At 38.9% G+C, this 15,486-nt stretch overlaps 1 protein-coding gene across 1 annotated transcript in view; it reads left to right on the top strand.

Annotated features, from left to right (window-relative positions):
• Nucleotides 1–15,486, top strand: part of TNFSF13B (TNF superfamily member 13b) — a 91,021-nt gene that overhangs the window by 1,723 nt on the left and 73,812 nt on the right. The window contains exons 4-5 of the mRNA XM_063950759.1: nucleotides 164–268; nucleotides 3,482–3,488. Coding sequence (XP_063806829.1) covers nucleotides 164–268; nucleotides 3,482–3,488 — 112 coding nt within the window. The remainder of the gene's footprint in view (nucleotides 1–163; nucleotides 269–3,481; nucleotides 3,489–15,486) is intronic.

Here is a 15,486-nt window from a genome sequence, read left to right as displayed (position 1 = left end):
AAAAGTTTAAATAGTACGAAATTATAGCCAAAGTCTACAATTTGTTCATTTTTACTTATTTTTAAAAGTTTAAATAGTATGAACATACAACAGTCTGGATACAACGTTGATAAGTAATTAAAAAATTAATTTCTCATTTTTATTTCTCACAATTAAATGACAGATACCACAAACACAGAGAATTTTGATTATGTTGGAGAAAGTCCGTTTGGTTCAGATTTCAGCATCATACCAGATTTTACTAATATTTTGGAATTGGCTCCTGCCTGTGAGTAACATGTAATAGCTTATAATAATAATAATAATAATAATAAAATAATAATTAAAAAGATTTATATTTTAAAATAAATTAAAAATAAATGATGTTAAACGCCTGTAATTATTTAATTTTTATTTATTTTTTATTTTATTTTTCCACCGGCTAAAGAATTAAAAATAAACCTTGTACCGTTGTGCTGATTTGTTGTCACCTGTACACACTTTATATTCTCAATAATACAACTCTTTTTCATGTTATTCTAATTTTATACCGTATGTAATAATTATTTTTCATTTTTTCACCGGCTAAAGATTCCACAAAAATGGATGATGCAATGGCTGACAGTATTCTGCGGGACATATTGAACAAACCTGAATATTGTCACAACACAGCTATATAGACCGGCAATGCTGTTGATGAGCGACCGTTTTTTCCCCACCCGACAGGGGGCCGGGCTCAAACATTCGAATATAAAGCAGGTGTGTAATCAAACACTGTTATATGGTATATTGTTATGCAGTAATTTAAATGCTAATTTACGTGCATCAGTGTTTATATTTATTTTATAATATATGTATTACAGATGATGCTGTAGCAAGACGATATGATCCTACGATACCAGTAGGTCATGATACAGTCGCGCAAATACACAGGCCTAGTACAAGCGGGAAAACAACAAAACGCACAACCGCCGCTGAAACGGAGAACCATCAATTCGCAACAGCAGGTGTGTAATCAAACACTGTTATATTATATATTGTTATGCAGTAATTTAAATGCTGATTTACGTGCATCAATGTTTATATTTATTTTCTAATATATGTATTACAGATGATGCTGTAGCAAGACGATATGATCCTACGATACCAGTAGGTCGTGATACAGTCGCGCAAATACACAGGTCTAGTACAAGCGGGAAAACAACAAAACGCACAACCGCCGCTGAAACGGAGAACCATCAATTCGCAACAGCAGGTATGTAATCAAACACTGTTATATGGTATATTGTTATGCAGTAATTTAAATGCTGATTTACGTGCATCAATGTTTATATTTATTTTCTAATATATGTATTACAGATGATGCTGTAGCAAGACGATATGATCCTACGATACCAGTAGGTCGTGATACAGTCGCGCAAATACACAGGTCTAGTACAAGCGGGAAAACAACAAAACGCACAACCGCCGCTGAAACGGAGAACCATCAATTCGCAACAGCAGGTATGTAATCAAACACTGTTATATGGTATATTGTTATGCAGTGATTTAAATGCTGATTTACGTGCATCGATGTTTATATTTATTTTCTAATATATGTATTACAGATGATGCTGTAGCAAGACGATATGATCCTACGATACCAGTAGGTCGTGATACAGTCACGCAAATACACAGGCCTAGTACAAGCGGGAAAACAACAAAACGCACAACAGCCACTGAAACGGAGAACCATCAATTTGCAACGCCGTCAATCGTACGTAACAGCCTAAAGGAGCATGCTAGGTCATCGGTTATGGGGGTGCATAACGGCTGTATCAACCCAAACAAACGAAGGCCGGCTCGACCAAGAACGAATGAGAGAAGTCATAATTCAGCATTTACCGATCTTAAAAGAAAATTGTCGTATTCCGAAAATGATACGCCGCAACGGAGAAGGATCGCGTTACAAACTGTATCAAGCGTAAGTAACGATGGTGCTGTAACATCAAAACACACATCATTTAACACTGCAGACCGGGATGTCGCTGGTAATACAAAGACTGTTAAGGTTAAGAGGGCATCGCGTCTCTCAAGAAGTAATGTTAAGCAATTGTCGCAATCAGCTGTAATCACAATTCCTGATACACAGGGTTGCTCTGAAACAGAAACAAGACACATAGCAGGCATTGGTGTGTTATCAAATGTTGACTCAAGAAGTAATGTTAAGCAATTGTCGCAATCCGATGTAATCACTATTCCTGATACACAGGATTGCTCTGAAACAGAAACAAGACACATAGCTGGTAATCCTGTGATTTCAGATATTGATGACATAAATGGGCAAGAGCTTATTACACCCTGTGTAGAGTCAACGACACAAGAACCGCAGAATAGTTCTGATGAAGTATTATCAGCCGTTGCAGGAATTCCTGGTAATACTACAACGGTTGATTGGGTAACATCAATGCCCAATATTTTTACAACGGCCGCCGTGGTACACGCATCGGCAGATGCGTGTGCACCGGTGCACGGGATAGCGCCCGACATAGTTGATGGAAGTCAAAATACAGAACAATTAGGCCAAGACGCTGAAATACAATTTTACGCGTTGTTGGGTAAGATACGGGAAGATGTTGAGAACATGGGCGTAAAAGCCAGATATTTGTTAAAACACATTAAAGGTGTGAGCCACGGTGGTAAATGTAAACAAGACATTGTTAAAGAAGTTGATGAGACGTATATGAATGTCATGTCAAAATACATAGATCGGTCATTTAAGACAACTGAATTTATTAAAGCCAAAATACATCATTTTGCAGAAATAAATGAAACTGAGCCGTGACTAGGCATGTTAGGCAATGGTTTGAAACGTGTTTTAAATTTAAATGCCTTTAAAAAAAAATCCACGAATTAAACCTTGTGTAACATACAAGATCTCACAGTTATTCCGACGTGCAAAGGTGAAACAGGCTGTAACAACATTAACCAGATTGAGAAAGCGCAAGCGGCACAGGGAACATGTGGAAGGCGGGGAGCAGAGCGCGATGCATGTAGATTTAGATCAGTCGCCACCCCAAGCATTACCGATTGACGAATCACAGCCTGACAATATTGAGCGCATTGCAAGCCCCATACATAATGAGGCACGCGGTGTTGAGTCACCCGGTAATGACGAAGGTCGGCAACATGTATACTTTAGAAGCAATTAACAGTTATGAACGACAACGACCGAATTTCAGAGCCGTTGAGTACCACAACCACTATCGGTTTGTTAATTTGGACAGGGTTACATCATTTGTGGAGGGAGTTCGAGCCGTTCATACTGCTATACAGGCCATGCTCGATGGCGTCCTTGCGGGCGTGGATCCTGCCGACCGCGTTCAGCTTAGATTGGAGGGTGGTGGGTTACACAACGCCATCTATTCGCATCGTAAGCCGCAAGAAACATTAGACGCTGCCAGTTTTTTTAACCAGATTACAAATGTGCTTCAAAGTAACGCTGAATTCTTATTATCCACAGGTTTAAGGTTTGTGATCAGTATTTTTAGGAACAGGGCGGGAGGGGGGTTGACCGGTAGAATCTTACACCGCCTACCCTATAGTTTAATAATTAACAAGCGTAAAAGACATCTATATGATTTCAGAAATATCGGTAATAACCTGTGTTTGGCCGCTAGCGTATGTAAACTTCTGGATAAAGGTAACAATGCCAATGACCATGTAATACAGGAGAGAGCGATCCAACTACATAAAGCTTTGAATCTGCCGCTTGATAAAGCGGTCAGCTTTAGCGATGTTGCATTTTTTTTAAATTATTTAAATGTTACGATCAATCTCCTCTATTATAATCAAGGGGATTGGAAATATTACTGTACGGACAGCCGTTACAAAGACACGCTGTTTGTGCTATATCACGATTGTCACTTTTATGGGATACTCAATATCAAAGTGTTTCTTGGAGCCCGATATTATTGCATCCGTTGTCATAGCGCTTATCATCATAGAAATAATCACGATTGTCTTTTCTTTTGTAAGGCTTGTCACAGGCCGGATTGTATTGACGACGGTGTGACTGCGTTAAGGTGTTCGGTGTGTAGGGTATTTTGTCGATCAAACGAATGTTTAGAGCTACACAAAGCTTGAGCTCTTGATCACAAAATATCCTGTCTTGAACATGTATATTGGGACAGGTGTTGTCTCTACCGGCTGCCGAGGCCTAAAGTGTCCCATCTGTAAGGTGTTCGTTGATGGGTTTTCTAACCATTTGTGCTATATACAAACCATCAAGCCGGAAGAGCCCACAAAGAAATACATCTTTTATGATTTTGAGTGTATGCAGGAGACGGGTGTGCACATACCAAACTACTGTTACGCTTTAACATTAACGGGGGAGAAAGACTGGGAGTTTAAGGGTGTTGCATGTATCGAATACTTTGTAAAGACGTTCATGAAACCAAAATTTGCGCATTACACATTCATAGCCCATAATGCAGGTCGCTATGATGCGTATTTTGTGCTGCGCCAGCTGATTAAGGAGAAATTAAAGATGGAATTATTATCTAGAGGCGGCAACATAATGTGCATCACGGTAAAAGATTTGAAGATAAGATTTATCGACTCTTTAAATATTTTACCCTTGCGGCTTAGCAAGTTACCAAAGGCGATGGGGTTTGACGGTACCAAAGGTTATTTCCCACATTTTTTAACACAGCTGATAACCAAAATTACATAGGGACTATGCCGTCAATAGAGTATTTTGGTCCACAATACATGATGCCTGATGAATTATCTGAGTTTACAGCCTGGTATAAACAGTGTGTACACAAACCATTTAACTTTCAAAAAGAGCTCATACGATATTGTAAAGACGATGTGAAAATATTACAAAAAGCTTGTGATGCTTTCAGATCGGCTGTTATAGCCATGATAGAACAGGAGTTTCTAATAACAAAGGGGAAAAAAAAGGTTGTGGTTAAACGTCACATCGAGGCTTTTCAATTAGTCACGTTGGCATCCGTCGACATGTCCATGTACCGTTGTAAATTTTTACAGGAAAAGACACTGACCCTTGTACCGGGTGATAACTATCACAAGACTCAGAAGCGTTACTCAACGCCAGCCATACAGTGGTTAATGTACATAGAGCACAAAGAAGGTGTGAGTATAAGACACGCTTTACAAGGGGGCGAGAAGAAAGTTGGTAAATACAGCCTGGATGGTTACGCCGTGATTAACGGCACACCCACTGCTTTTGAATTCCAAGGTTGTTTTTATCACGGCTGTGGTGCTTGTTACAACGCCGATGATAAAAACAAACTGACTAAAACGACCTACGGTCAATTACACCACAAGACGCAGGTAAAGTTGCACTACCTTAAACGATGTGGATTTCAGATACGTGAAATCTGGGGTTGTGAATGGAAGTCTATGCTAGAGTCTGATGCGGATCTACAGGCTTTTCTGAAGGGTAAAGAATTACCTGAACCCTTGGAGCCACGTAATGCTCTTTATGGCGGGCGCACAAAGGCCATAAAGCTGTATCACAAAACAGGTTGTGATGAAAAAATTCACTATTTTGACTTTACCAGCCTATACCCTTTTGTTAACAAAACCAAATCGTATCCTATACAGCACCCACGCATCATTTATAAGGATTTTGGTGATGTCACAAAGTATTTTGGTTTTGCCAGGGTTAAAGTTTACCCGCCTCGTGGTCTATTCTTTCCGGTTCTGCCGGTTAAAATGGGTGGCAAGTTAATGTTTCCATTATGTCGCACATGCGCCGAGTCTGGACAGACTGAGCCGTGCGTTCATGATTCAGAAAAACGTGCACTCATCGGTACATGGTGTACCGTGGAACTAAACTTGGCTGTAGAAATTGGGTACATGGTGTGTAAAATCTATGAGGTGTGGCATTTTGATGAGAGATCTGACAAATTGTTTTCAGGTTACATTAAAACGCACCTCAGGGATAAACAAGAGGCCTCTGGTTATCCCGAATGGTGTACAGACGCCGTGAAACGCCAAGAGTATATAGACGCCTATCAATAAAATTAAGGCGTGTCTTTAAGACCCGATCACATAGAAATCAAGATATATATTAAATGTTATTGTAGCCACTCCGGGGTTAGTATGCTTAATTAGTGCACTATATGTTAGTAGTCATTGTTCATGCCTTAAATGAAAAGCTTGGAAACATCAATGAAAGTTCAAGGTATAGAACTCATTCAGCTATTGGAAATTTTGATGAAGTGCAAAGCACATAGCTTGTTAGTATAAAGCGGGTTAATGCAGGAATCTCTTTATTCCAATATCCACTGTAACAGCTTTGAATAGCAATATTATACTTAGCAGTCCAGCGTGGCCACGCTTAATGCACAGCAACCTGGCGTGTCTTCAGACCTGGATGTTGATTTGCCGGGGTGACGTCTCACTCCTTATGCTCACGGCCGGTCCTCACGCTTGTGGTGCTGCTAGCGAACAGCAATATGACAGCCAATGATTCCAGCCGAGGATAGCACTCCTCTAACGCGTTTCTCCGCCTGTAACCGACTCGGCGGCTTCCTCAGAGAGAATGAATGAATAGTACTGGGTTACCCCGCTCGATATTTAACAGGAAACCAACGTCTCCTTCCCTTTCCTGTTTCCGTAATTTGCGCATGCGCACTCGGTGCGTTTCAATCATGCGTTCCATCATTGGTTTCCGTGGTTGTCATAATGTCCTTTCCTGTTTAGATTAGCCATTTATACAATTATTTCCCCGTTATGATTAACCTTCTATGAGTGGCATTTATAAAAAAAGGGACAAACATGAATATACCAACACTTATAAGACTATATATAATTTAGACCATATAGGAAACATCAAAGTAATTCTCGGCACCGCTGATATGTCCTGCCTATCCTAAAACTATATATATATATAATTAAAAAACAAAAACAAAAATACAGATAAATAAGATAATATACTTGGAGGCTTACATAGTTTTATCTATAATAAATGATATGTGTCTCTAAAGACACATATTAATATTAATACATGTGTACATACATACAGACTGCGCATATATATCTATATCTAAGTATCTATATACCTATATATGCACAACCACATATGGAAGTAATTAATCGAAGGAAGAAGATATGTATATATATAATATGATATGATACACTAATAACTCACATGTATAAGAAAGAAGTTCTCTCTAAATAACTATCATATGCGTATACCAAACAGAGAGCAAAGAGATAACAAGAGACAATTAGCCATTGATTAGCCAATCAATTAATTCATATATCATTACTATTTCATTTAATTATTCATTTATTTATTTATTAATTAATTCACCCTCTCTTCATCTTTATATCCTATTTTTTGATTCATATATTATTTGGTTAGATATTATTTTATTCATATGTTGTTTATATATTATTTAATTCCACTGTATCATTTAGTCCTTGTGGCTTTAATGTGCATAGTCTGAATATCCAGAAGGCTTCGCGCCTACATAGCATATTGAAGCGATCACCCCCTCTCTGTGTCACCCCAATTTGTTCAATACCCATAATTCTGATCTTATCTAGTGAGCCCTCTGTACAATTTGATACATGGTTTGACAAGCAATGAGATTTTAGATTTTTGGTAATATTCCGTTTATGTTCCATAAATCTCGTATGTAGGGTCCTTGTGGTGCGTCCCACATACTGTTTACCGCAACCACAGGTTAATACATATATCACGTAGCTGGAGCTACAATTGATAAAATCCTTGATATTAAAGCATTCATTCGTAACAAATGATTTTATAATGGTATACTTTTTTTCAGTGAACCTGCAGGTCTCACATCTATCTTTCCCACATCTGTGGAAACCTATAGGCCGCTTTATAGATAACCAACTTTCCCCTTTGTTCTCATTATTTGTACTTGCCTTTTTATAATGACTGGGGGCTAATTTACCTTTGATATTTCCTGCTTTTTGAAACGTAACTCCTCCCTCTGATGTAATCAAATCCCCAATATAATTATCTAGCACCAAAAGTTGACTATTCCTTTTTATAATGTTTTTGATTTCTAGAGCATGTGAATTGTATTGAGTTATAAAATTTAATGACCTATCAATTTCCCTATCCTCTAATTGTCAATTATTTTTATTTATATTATTATTTTTATTTTGTGAGCTGATTAGCATGGGTTCCCTTTTCAATCCCTGTACTTCTTTATAAGCTTTATCTATCACCTCTCTAGGGTAGCCCTGCTCTATAAAGGACATATATAATCTTTGTGCTTGTCTCTCAAAACCCGATTCTGATGAGCAATTCCGTTTCATACCGATAAATTGCCCCTTCGGGATATTGTCACGCCATTTTTTCAAATGGTTACTCTGATAATTTAGAAATCTATGCTGATCTACATCCTTGATATGGGTTTCTGTAACTAATATATTATTTTCTACAGAGAGAGCTATATCCAAATAATTAATATTAGTAAAATTATAATTACTAGTGAAAGTGAGTCCGAAGTGATTATTATTAAAACTATTTAAAAAAGGTGTAAGGGGTGCTTTAGTGTGATCCCAATATATATGTTTTAAGTGAATCAGAATAACACCGGCCGTGTGATATATGTTTGTTTTGTATTTGTCAAATAAATGTTATATGTTTTAAATTTATATTGATTTGGACAGCGCTTCATTTTTTGTATATATATTTTCTGGCATTTTTATGAGGTTGGCAGTGACCTCTAGGTGAAGCAGCAGTCTTAAATCAGTGTTAATTAACATCATAGTAATTATTGTCAGCGCCCAGATTCTTGTTACATAGAAATCAACCCCGCTAAAAGACAAATTTCAAAATTGATTTTTAAATTCCTTATGGGGTAAATTTGGCCAACGTAGCAACATGCCCAATACGTGTCTAGTGACCGATCCCGACAAACTTTTTGAATACGCGTTCTTACCGTACTATGATGTGTCCGCTTTGGACTTTGTTGACGATGATACCGTTATGGTAAATTGGAAGTATGCCAAAGACCATTACACCAGGGGCGCAATTTCAAATGTAACTATAGCCATCTTTACAACTGCTTATGCACGTGTTGAACTGTACAAACTACTGTATAGATTACAAGATATATGTCTTTATCACGACACAGATTCTGTAATTTTTGTCAGTAGACCCGGTGACTGGAGCCCGCCATTGGGTGATTATTTAGGCGAGTTGACCAGCGAACTACCCACAGGCACCCATATAACAGAATTTGTCTCAGCCGGTCCCAAGTCATACGGCTATCAACTAAACAACGGAAAGACCTGTTTAAAAGTTAAAGGTATAACGCTCAATGTTGATAATGCGCAGCACGTTAACTTTGACAGCCTGAAAGAACTGGTCTTAGATTATCCTTTAAACCCCGAAGGCGACGACCATAAAAAGGTTGTGATCCGTCAACCCGGTATAGTACATGTGAAAAAGTGCTGGCAGATAGAGACGCGTACTTTGCAGAAGACGCAAAGGTGTGTTTATACTAAACGGTCTCTTACGGACAACGTTACAACACTGCCGTTCGGCTATTAAGATGGACACCAGATTTCAGCACCTTTTCTCATGTATTTTAGCGGGTCCGTCCAATTCGGATAAAAGTTATTTTGTGAAAACGCTGTTGCAGCACGCTGCAACACACATGACTCATGTACCTGATAATGTTGTTTGGTTTTACACCTGTTGGCAGTCTATATACTACCAACTTCTGTGTGAATACCCCGGTACGCGTTTTATAGAGGGTTTATCAGAGTCTTTTAGCGATTATCAACTTTTTCTCCCTGATAAGATTAATTTAACAGTGATTGATGATCTGATGGACGCAGCTAGTAATAATTCTGAGGTTGAGAAAGCTTTCACAAAGTATGTACACCATCGTAATCTCAGTATCCTGTACCTTGTCCAAAACATATTTTGTCAAGGTAAAAAGAGCAGAACTATACATTTAAACACAAAATATATGGTCCTGTTCAAAAACCCCAGGGATAAAATGCAGGTGGGCATTCTGGCTAGACAAATATACCCATGGAAACATCGTTTTTTTCTCGAATCCTATGAATCCGCGACGGAGGCCCCTTATGGGTATTTACTGGTTGATTTAAGAAACGACGCTCTTGATGATTATCGTTTACGAAGCGGCTTATTCCCACCAGACACACCTGTCACTTTTGTCATTAAGAAGCGCGGTTCTATAAAGCTATAACCGTACAACCTTTAGTCATTCGTTGTCATTCTAACAACGGTGAACATGTCGGGACGGATAAGACGTAATTGGGTGCTTTTAAAAACGTTAATTAAAGCAACACCAACCCAAAGAAAGAAAGAAAGAATGTATACCAGCGCTGGCTGATCAAATTCAAAAGGATGGTTTGCTTTATGTAAAAATAATGATAACAATTTATTCACACGTCACATACAGACCAATTTAAAAGAAAGGAATTCCTGTTGCCACAAGGTGGTGATGTGGAGTAAGAATGTCTTATCTGGATAAGATTTCATAAATTTCACATTCTCCTGTATTGGCAATGTCCATTCCTAAAGGCTAGGGCTACCTCCCCATGTGCATTCACTGTAATAGGTAAATAGTTACCAGATCCCCACGGTGGTAAGCATCAGCATTAGGATAAGTCCATTTATAGCTGTAGGGGTGGATCAAACCGTTTTGATGAATGAGTCCAGTGATGGGAGAGAAGTCCAAAATGTGCGAAGGATGACAAAATGCTTTGCAGGCCGGTTTGGAGAGTGAAGTCCAGATAGGTAGAGTAAGCTCAACGCGTTTCACTGGTATAATCCAGCTTCCTCAGGAGCATTCTTTCTTACTGTTTAGTTTTTTTGAGGAATTGACCTTCCTCTTACCTGCTGCTGTTGGTTGCGCACTTGTTTATTATTATTTATTTACCAACCCAAAGAAACGCTATTTTATTCAACGCTTCAAACGATTTAGTCACGGCTATTTGTGAGATAGCGCTCAACCCGCTTAAAGGTAAAATACCGCTGTCTCAACGACAGTTGAACTACCTTAAAAAGAAGCGAGAGCTTATAAAATCACTTTGTAATAAGAAATGTGCCATTGGAAAAAAGAAGAGGTAGGTTAAACAGTAGGGTGGTTTTATCGGTTCGCTGCTTGGTTTTGCTATACCGCTAATTACAGGACTATTGTCTAATCGCTGATGGAGTACGCTGAGAAAATGTATCTGGTGCCTCAGAATCAGATAGGCCGTTTACATAACAAACCGAACAGCGACGACATACGTAAAACAGCAACGCACGGTCTAGATGTAGAGATCGTGAAAATACTACAGAATAATGATTTATCAGAATATGAAAAAGCAAAGCGATATACAACGTTGTTGCAGAGATATCTGGTGTTGAGTAAACAGGCTGATAGTGAAATGTCAACTTTAGCTCTTTTATCCCCCGTTGCAAAATCTGTTGATGAATCAAATAACACGACACAACCTGTTGCGCCCGATGCTGTTTATCATGAGCTTTTGAGCGGTGTTAATGCCCGGTATAAAAAAAACTGTGAAATACTATTGAGTAAAATGACACGCTCTAAACACATCACAGACTGGAACAGTAAAGGGGAGTTTCTGTACAAAGGCATCACTGTGCCAGGTTCCAACATGTTAGATTTAATAAGAAGCATCACGCAAAGCCACGGTGTGTCGAGCCGTAATATACCGAACGGCTGGCCTGAATTTATGCGGGCTATGTCTGAATGAAATATTCCCTCAACCGTCATAGCCAATGCTACAAATAGAATGTGCTTAGAACGCTTAAAAGCTGAGAAGCAGGAGGACTCTGATGGCGCTGTGACATCGCCCATGTCGCTACAAACCCTTAACAAAGGTCGAATAAATGTTTTAAGTCCCCCAGGGTTAATAACGCCGCACGGTTACTTACTGCCTAGGAAAAGATCCGTAAATCTATTTCAGGATTCACAGTGGCTGAAACTATAACATATAACTAATTTATACTATTTTTATACACTGTTTTTTGTGTTGGCATTTTGCGCCACAATGTTTAACTTATGTCAATAATATTTTATGTAATGTTTTAAATGTGTCTTTACCGTGTTATATATATATATATATATATATATATATATATATCAATAAAATATGCTTACGATTTATAAAACAACGTTTTGTTCTTTGTTTCTATTGCTGTAAACGGAAGAAATTTCAAGCACGCGATATAAAGTTTAATAAACAACGTTGTTTATTAGAAAAACATCATAGATATGATATGTTGTACATAAAACGCATCAAACAGAATGTTGATTACAAGTTACACAAACAATACAGCGTTGTACGTAACACGCTTCACACACAACGTTGTGTGTGAAAAGTTTTATGTACCAAACAGAATGTTGATTACAAGTTACACAAACAATACAGCGTTGTACGTAACACGCTTCACACACAACGTTGTGTGTGAAACGTTTTATGTACAACGTGCCATAGTTATGCCGCGTTGTACATAAAACGCTTCACACACAACGTTGGTTACAAGTTACACAATTCTGTATATATCTATCTGCATAATGACTCAGACAATGGCTTCTTGGGAGCCGTCTTACAAAATTTGAAACAAAACAATCATTACGTTTTGTGTCATCACTAAAACGGGCCAGTACATCCATATATTTGTATTTTTTACACATGTAAAATATAAAGTATACGCAATATTGACCGCAAACGGTGCTGTTAAAATTTTGCAACTGCTTATTTTGATGATAAACACTTTTTGAATTCAAGTTTAAAAAATGTATTATAGCTTTTGGGAATAGGGGGCTGTCAGGGGCTAACCCGTAAGAATCAAAAAAGTAACATTCACGCGGTTCGTTAAAATAAGCGGCCAACCAGTGCTCACCCGGCTGCCCGCTGCTATGCGTATTGATTACAAACGTGCAGGGGTATTGCGCCAGTTTACTGACCGGTAACATATCGCACGGATACGTTCCTTTAAAAATATGCCGTGTGCTTTACACAGCGTACAGAATACAGTTTATCTGTAATGTGTTAATTTTTTCAGCAGCGTAGTGTTAGTTTATTTCATTTATAGATAATCGTACAGCACATCGCGCCTTTGATTAATCTCGATGATGTTATCAAACAGGGCGTATATTATCACATTGACTGTCCGGTCCAACGCTTCTGCAAAGCGGAATTCGGCACTTAGATTGCCAGTTCTTATCAGGGAAAGGTGTTCTCCACACTCCTGTTCTGGTGAAAGGTCAAAAGCAAATAGCGTGTAGCCTCTGAGGTACTCTTCGCGGTCAATCAGTATACCATTGTCAGATTTCTGCTTATTTGTGATCTGTATGAGTGACATATACTCTCTTACAGCATTACCGCGTTCAAAGTTGGGTTGAAATGGTTTGGCGGGGTGCGGTGTTCCATCCAGATAAAGGGACGCAAAACTTACATTTTTATGTTCAAAGCAAAGGGGATTCCGGTTATGGATTCCTGAAAATGATTCGTTATCCACAAAACAGGCTATAACTGTTTTCGGCACTTGACCTAAAAATAGATTTTCTAGATTAAATAGTCTACTGCCTGTTGGTACGCTGTAGATTTTCATCCCAACGCGGTCAATCGCGTATTTCGCGTTACCGTTTAACAGGGCCTGCGCGTGCCCAATCCGCACGGCTGGTGAGACCTGAACTCTTTTCACGAACAGGGATGCCGCTGTGATCTGTATTTTAAAGGCATCCGCTTCAGACGACATTAAGCAGAATGCGTCTTTGTTTCTGGTTAGTTTAATCTTCAGATCAACGGCGTTTAAAATTAGTTTATGTTGATGGAAAAGGTCGCAGTGAAGCGGTCCTAGCAATTCAACCGTGCGACTCTGCTCTGTTGCTCCTGCTCATTTTTTGAACCCCGTATTCGGACCGTCCAGCGCCGTGTTGTTAAATTCACCAGCCGAATCTTTGTAAAATAATCCTGTTGTGTGTTTTGTTGACAATGCATCCGAGCTGTAATTCAATATAGTCTCAATGTACGCGCGGTATGCGTAAAGATTGGTGGATTGTGATATGAGCCTGTCGCCCAAAGTTACATCCACTTGGTTGAATAAAGTCGCTATTGGGTAATTAATAAGTGTGACCTACGCACCTTGCGGTATCGGTGTGTTATCGGTTCGTACGATCTTGCATGTCACGTACAACAGCGTGTTGTTCAGATCGTAGTAGTGTTCACCGCTGGCTGCTATATAACCAGAAAAGACAAAAAATTGGAACTGCGCTTAGCATTCAATTAAATATTTTATTCATTCCCATATAAAAATGTATAAAATGTATATACCTATACAGTTACCGGCCGGATTTCTTATATCCCACAAATCTAAACAAGAAAAATTTGAATATGCATCCAGCATTTAGTGCTACTATAGCACATAACTATTCTACATAGAGAAATTCTCTCCTAAAAACATACATTAAAACATTAGTGCACATAAGGAAACTCCACTAATTGGAATAACTGTTTTCAGGTAACTCCTATAGCATTGCAGGCGTCCCTGCAATGTAGGGTAATTAATGTACTGTCCGTTTGTTTTTATGACAGAAAGAGATTAGTGGGTTAATACTTCAGTCACTTATTCGGCACTGTCCCAAGGATCAAGGGTTAGCAAAGCAGTTTTGTTAAAGCAATATTGACAGGCTTATAATATATCCTTCCTTTTGACACTAGATTGTCACAGCTGCCTCTGAGTGAGATGTCATAAACCCAGGTGTAATAGCGTCCCAAAGATCGTCGGTCAGCAAAGCAGTAATGTCAGTACAATTGCATCAAGCTTATGATATGTTATTCCCTTTAGCACTAGGGTACATCTGCTGCCTCTAAATAGGATGTGATATAACTCAGATAGGGGAGCGTACTCCCTATTCCCCCTTAGCACTGGGGTCCGGATGTCCGGGTACTGAGTACCTTAATATGATGATGAGACAGCATATGATTGCTTGAAGAATTGATTAGGCCGGCCGGCTGTAAACTTACTTTTATCCACATACGCGTTTCTCCGCCTTAGTATGTCCTCGGCGGCTTCCTCAGTGAGGAAGCCGCCGAGGACATACTAAGGCGGAGAAATGCGTATGTGGATAAAAGTGAGTTTACAGCCGGCCGGCCTAATCAATTCTTCAAGCAATCATATGCTGTCTCATCATCATATAAGGTACTCAGTACCCGGACATCCGGACCCCAGTGCTAAGGGGGAATAGGGAGTACGCTCCCCTATCTGAGTTATATCACATCCTATTTAGAGGCAGCAGATGTACCCTAGTGCTAAAGGGAATAACATATCATAAGCTTGATGCAATTGTACTGACATTACTGCTTTGCTGACCGACGATCTTTGGGATGCTATTACACCTGGGTTTATGACATCTCAATCAGAGGCAGCTGTGACAATCTAGTGTCAAAAGGAAGGATATATTATAAGCCTGTCAATATTGCTTTAACAAAACTGCTTTGCTAACCCTTGAT

This window comes from Pseudophryne corroboree, chromosome 2, assembly GCF_028390025.1.
Source record: "Pseudophryne corroboree isolate aPseCor3 chromosome 2, aPseCor3.hap2, whole genome shotgun sequence".
NCBI lineage: Eukaryota > Metazoa > Chordata > Amphibia > Anura > Myobatrachidae > Pseudophryne > Pseudophryne corroboree.
The sequence above is the reverse complement of the archived record's forward strand: the minus strand, read 5'-3'. Positions and strand labels throughout refer to the sequence as shown.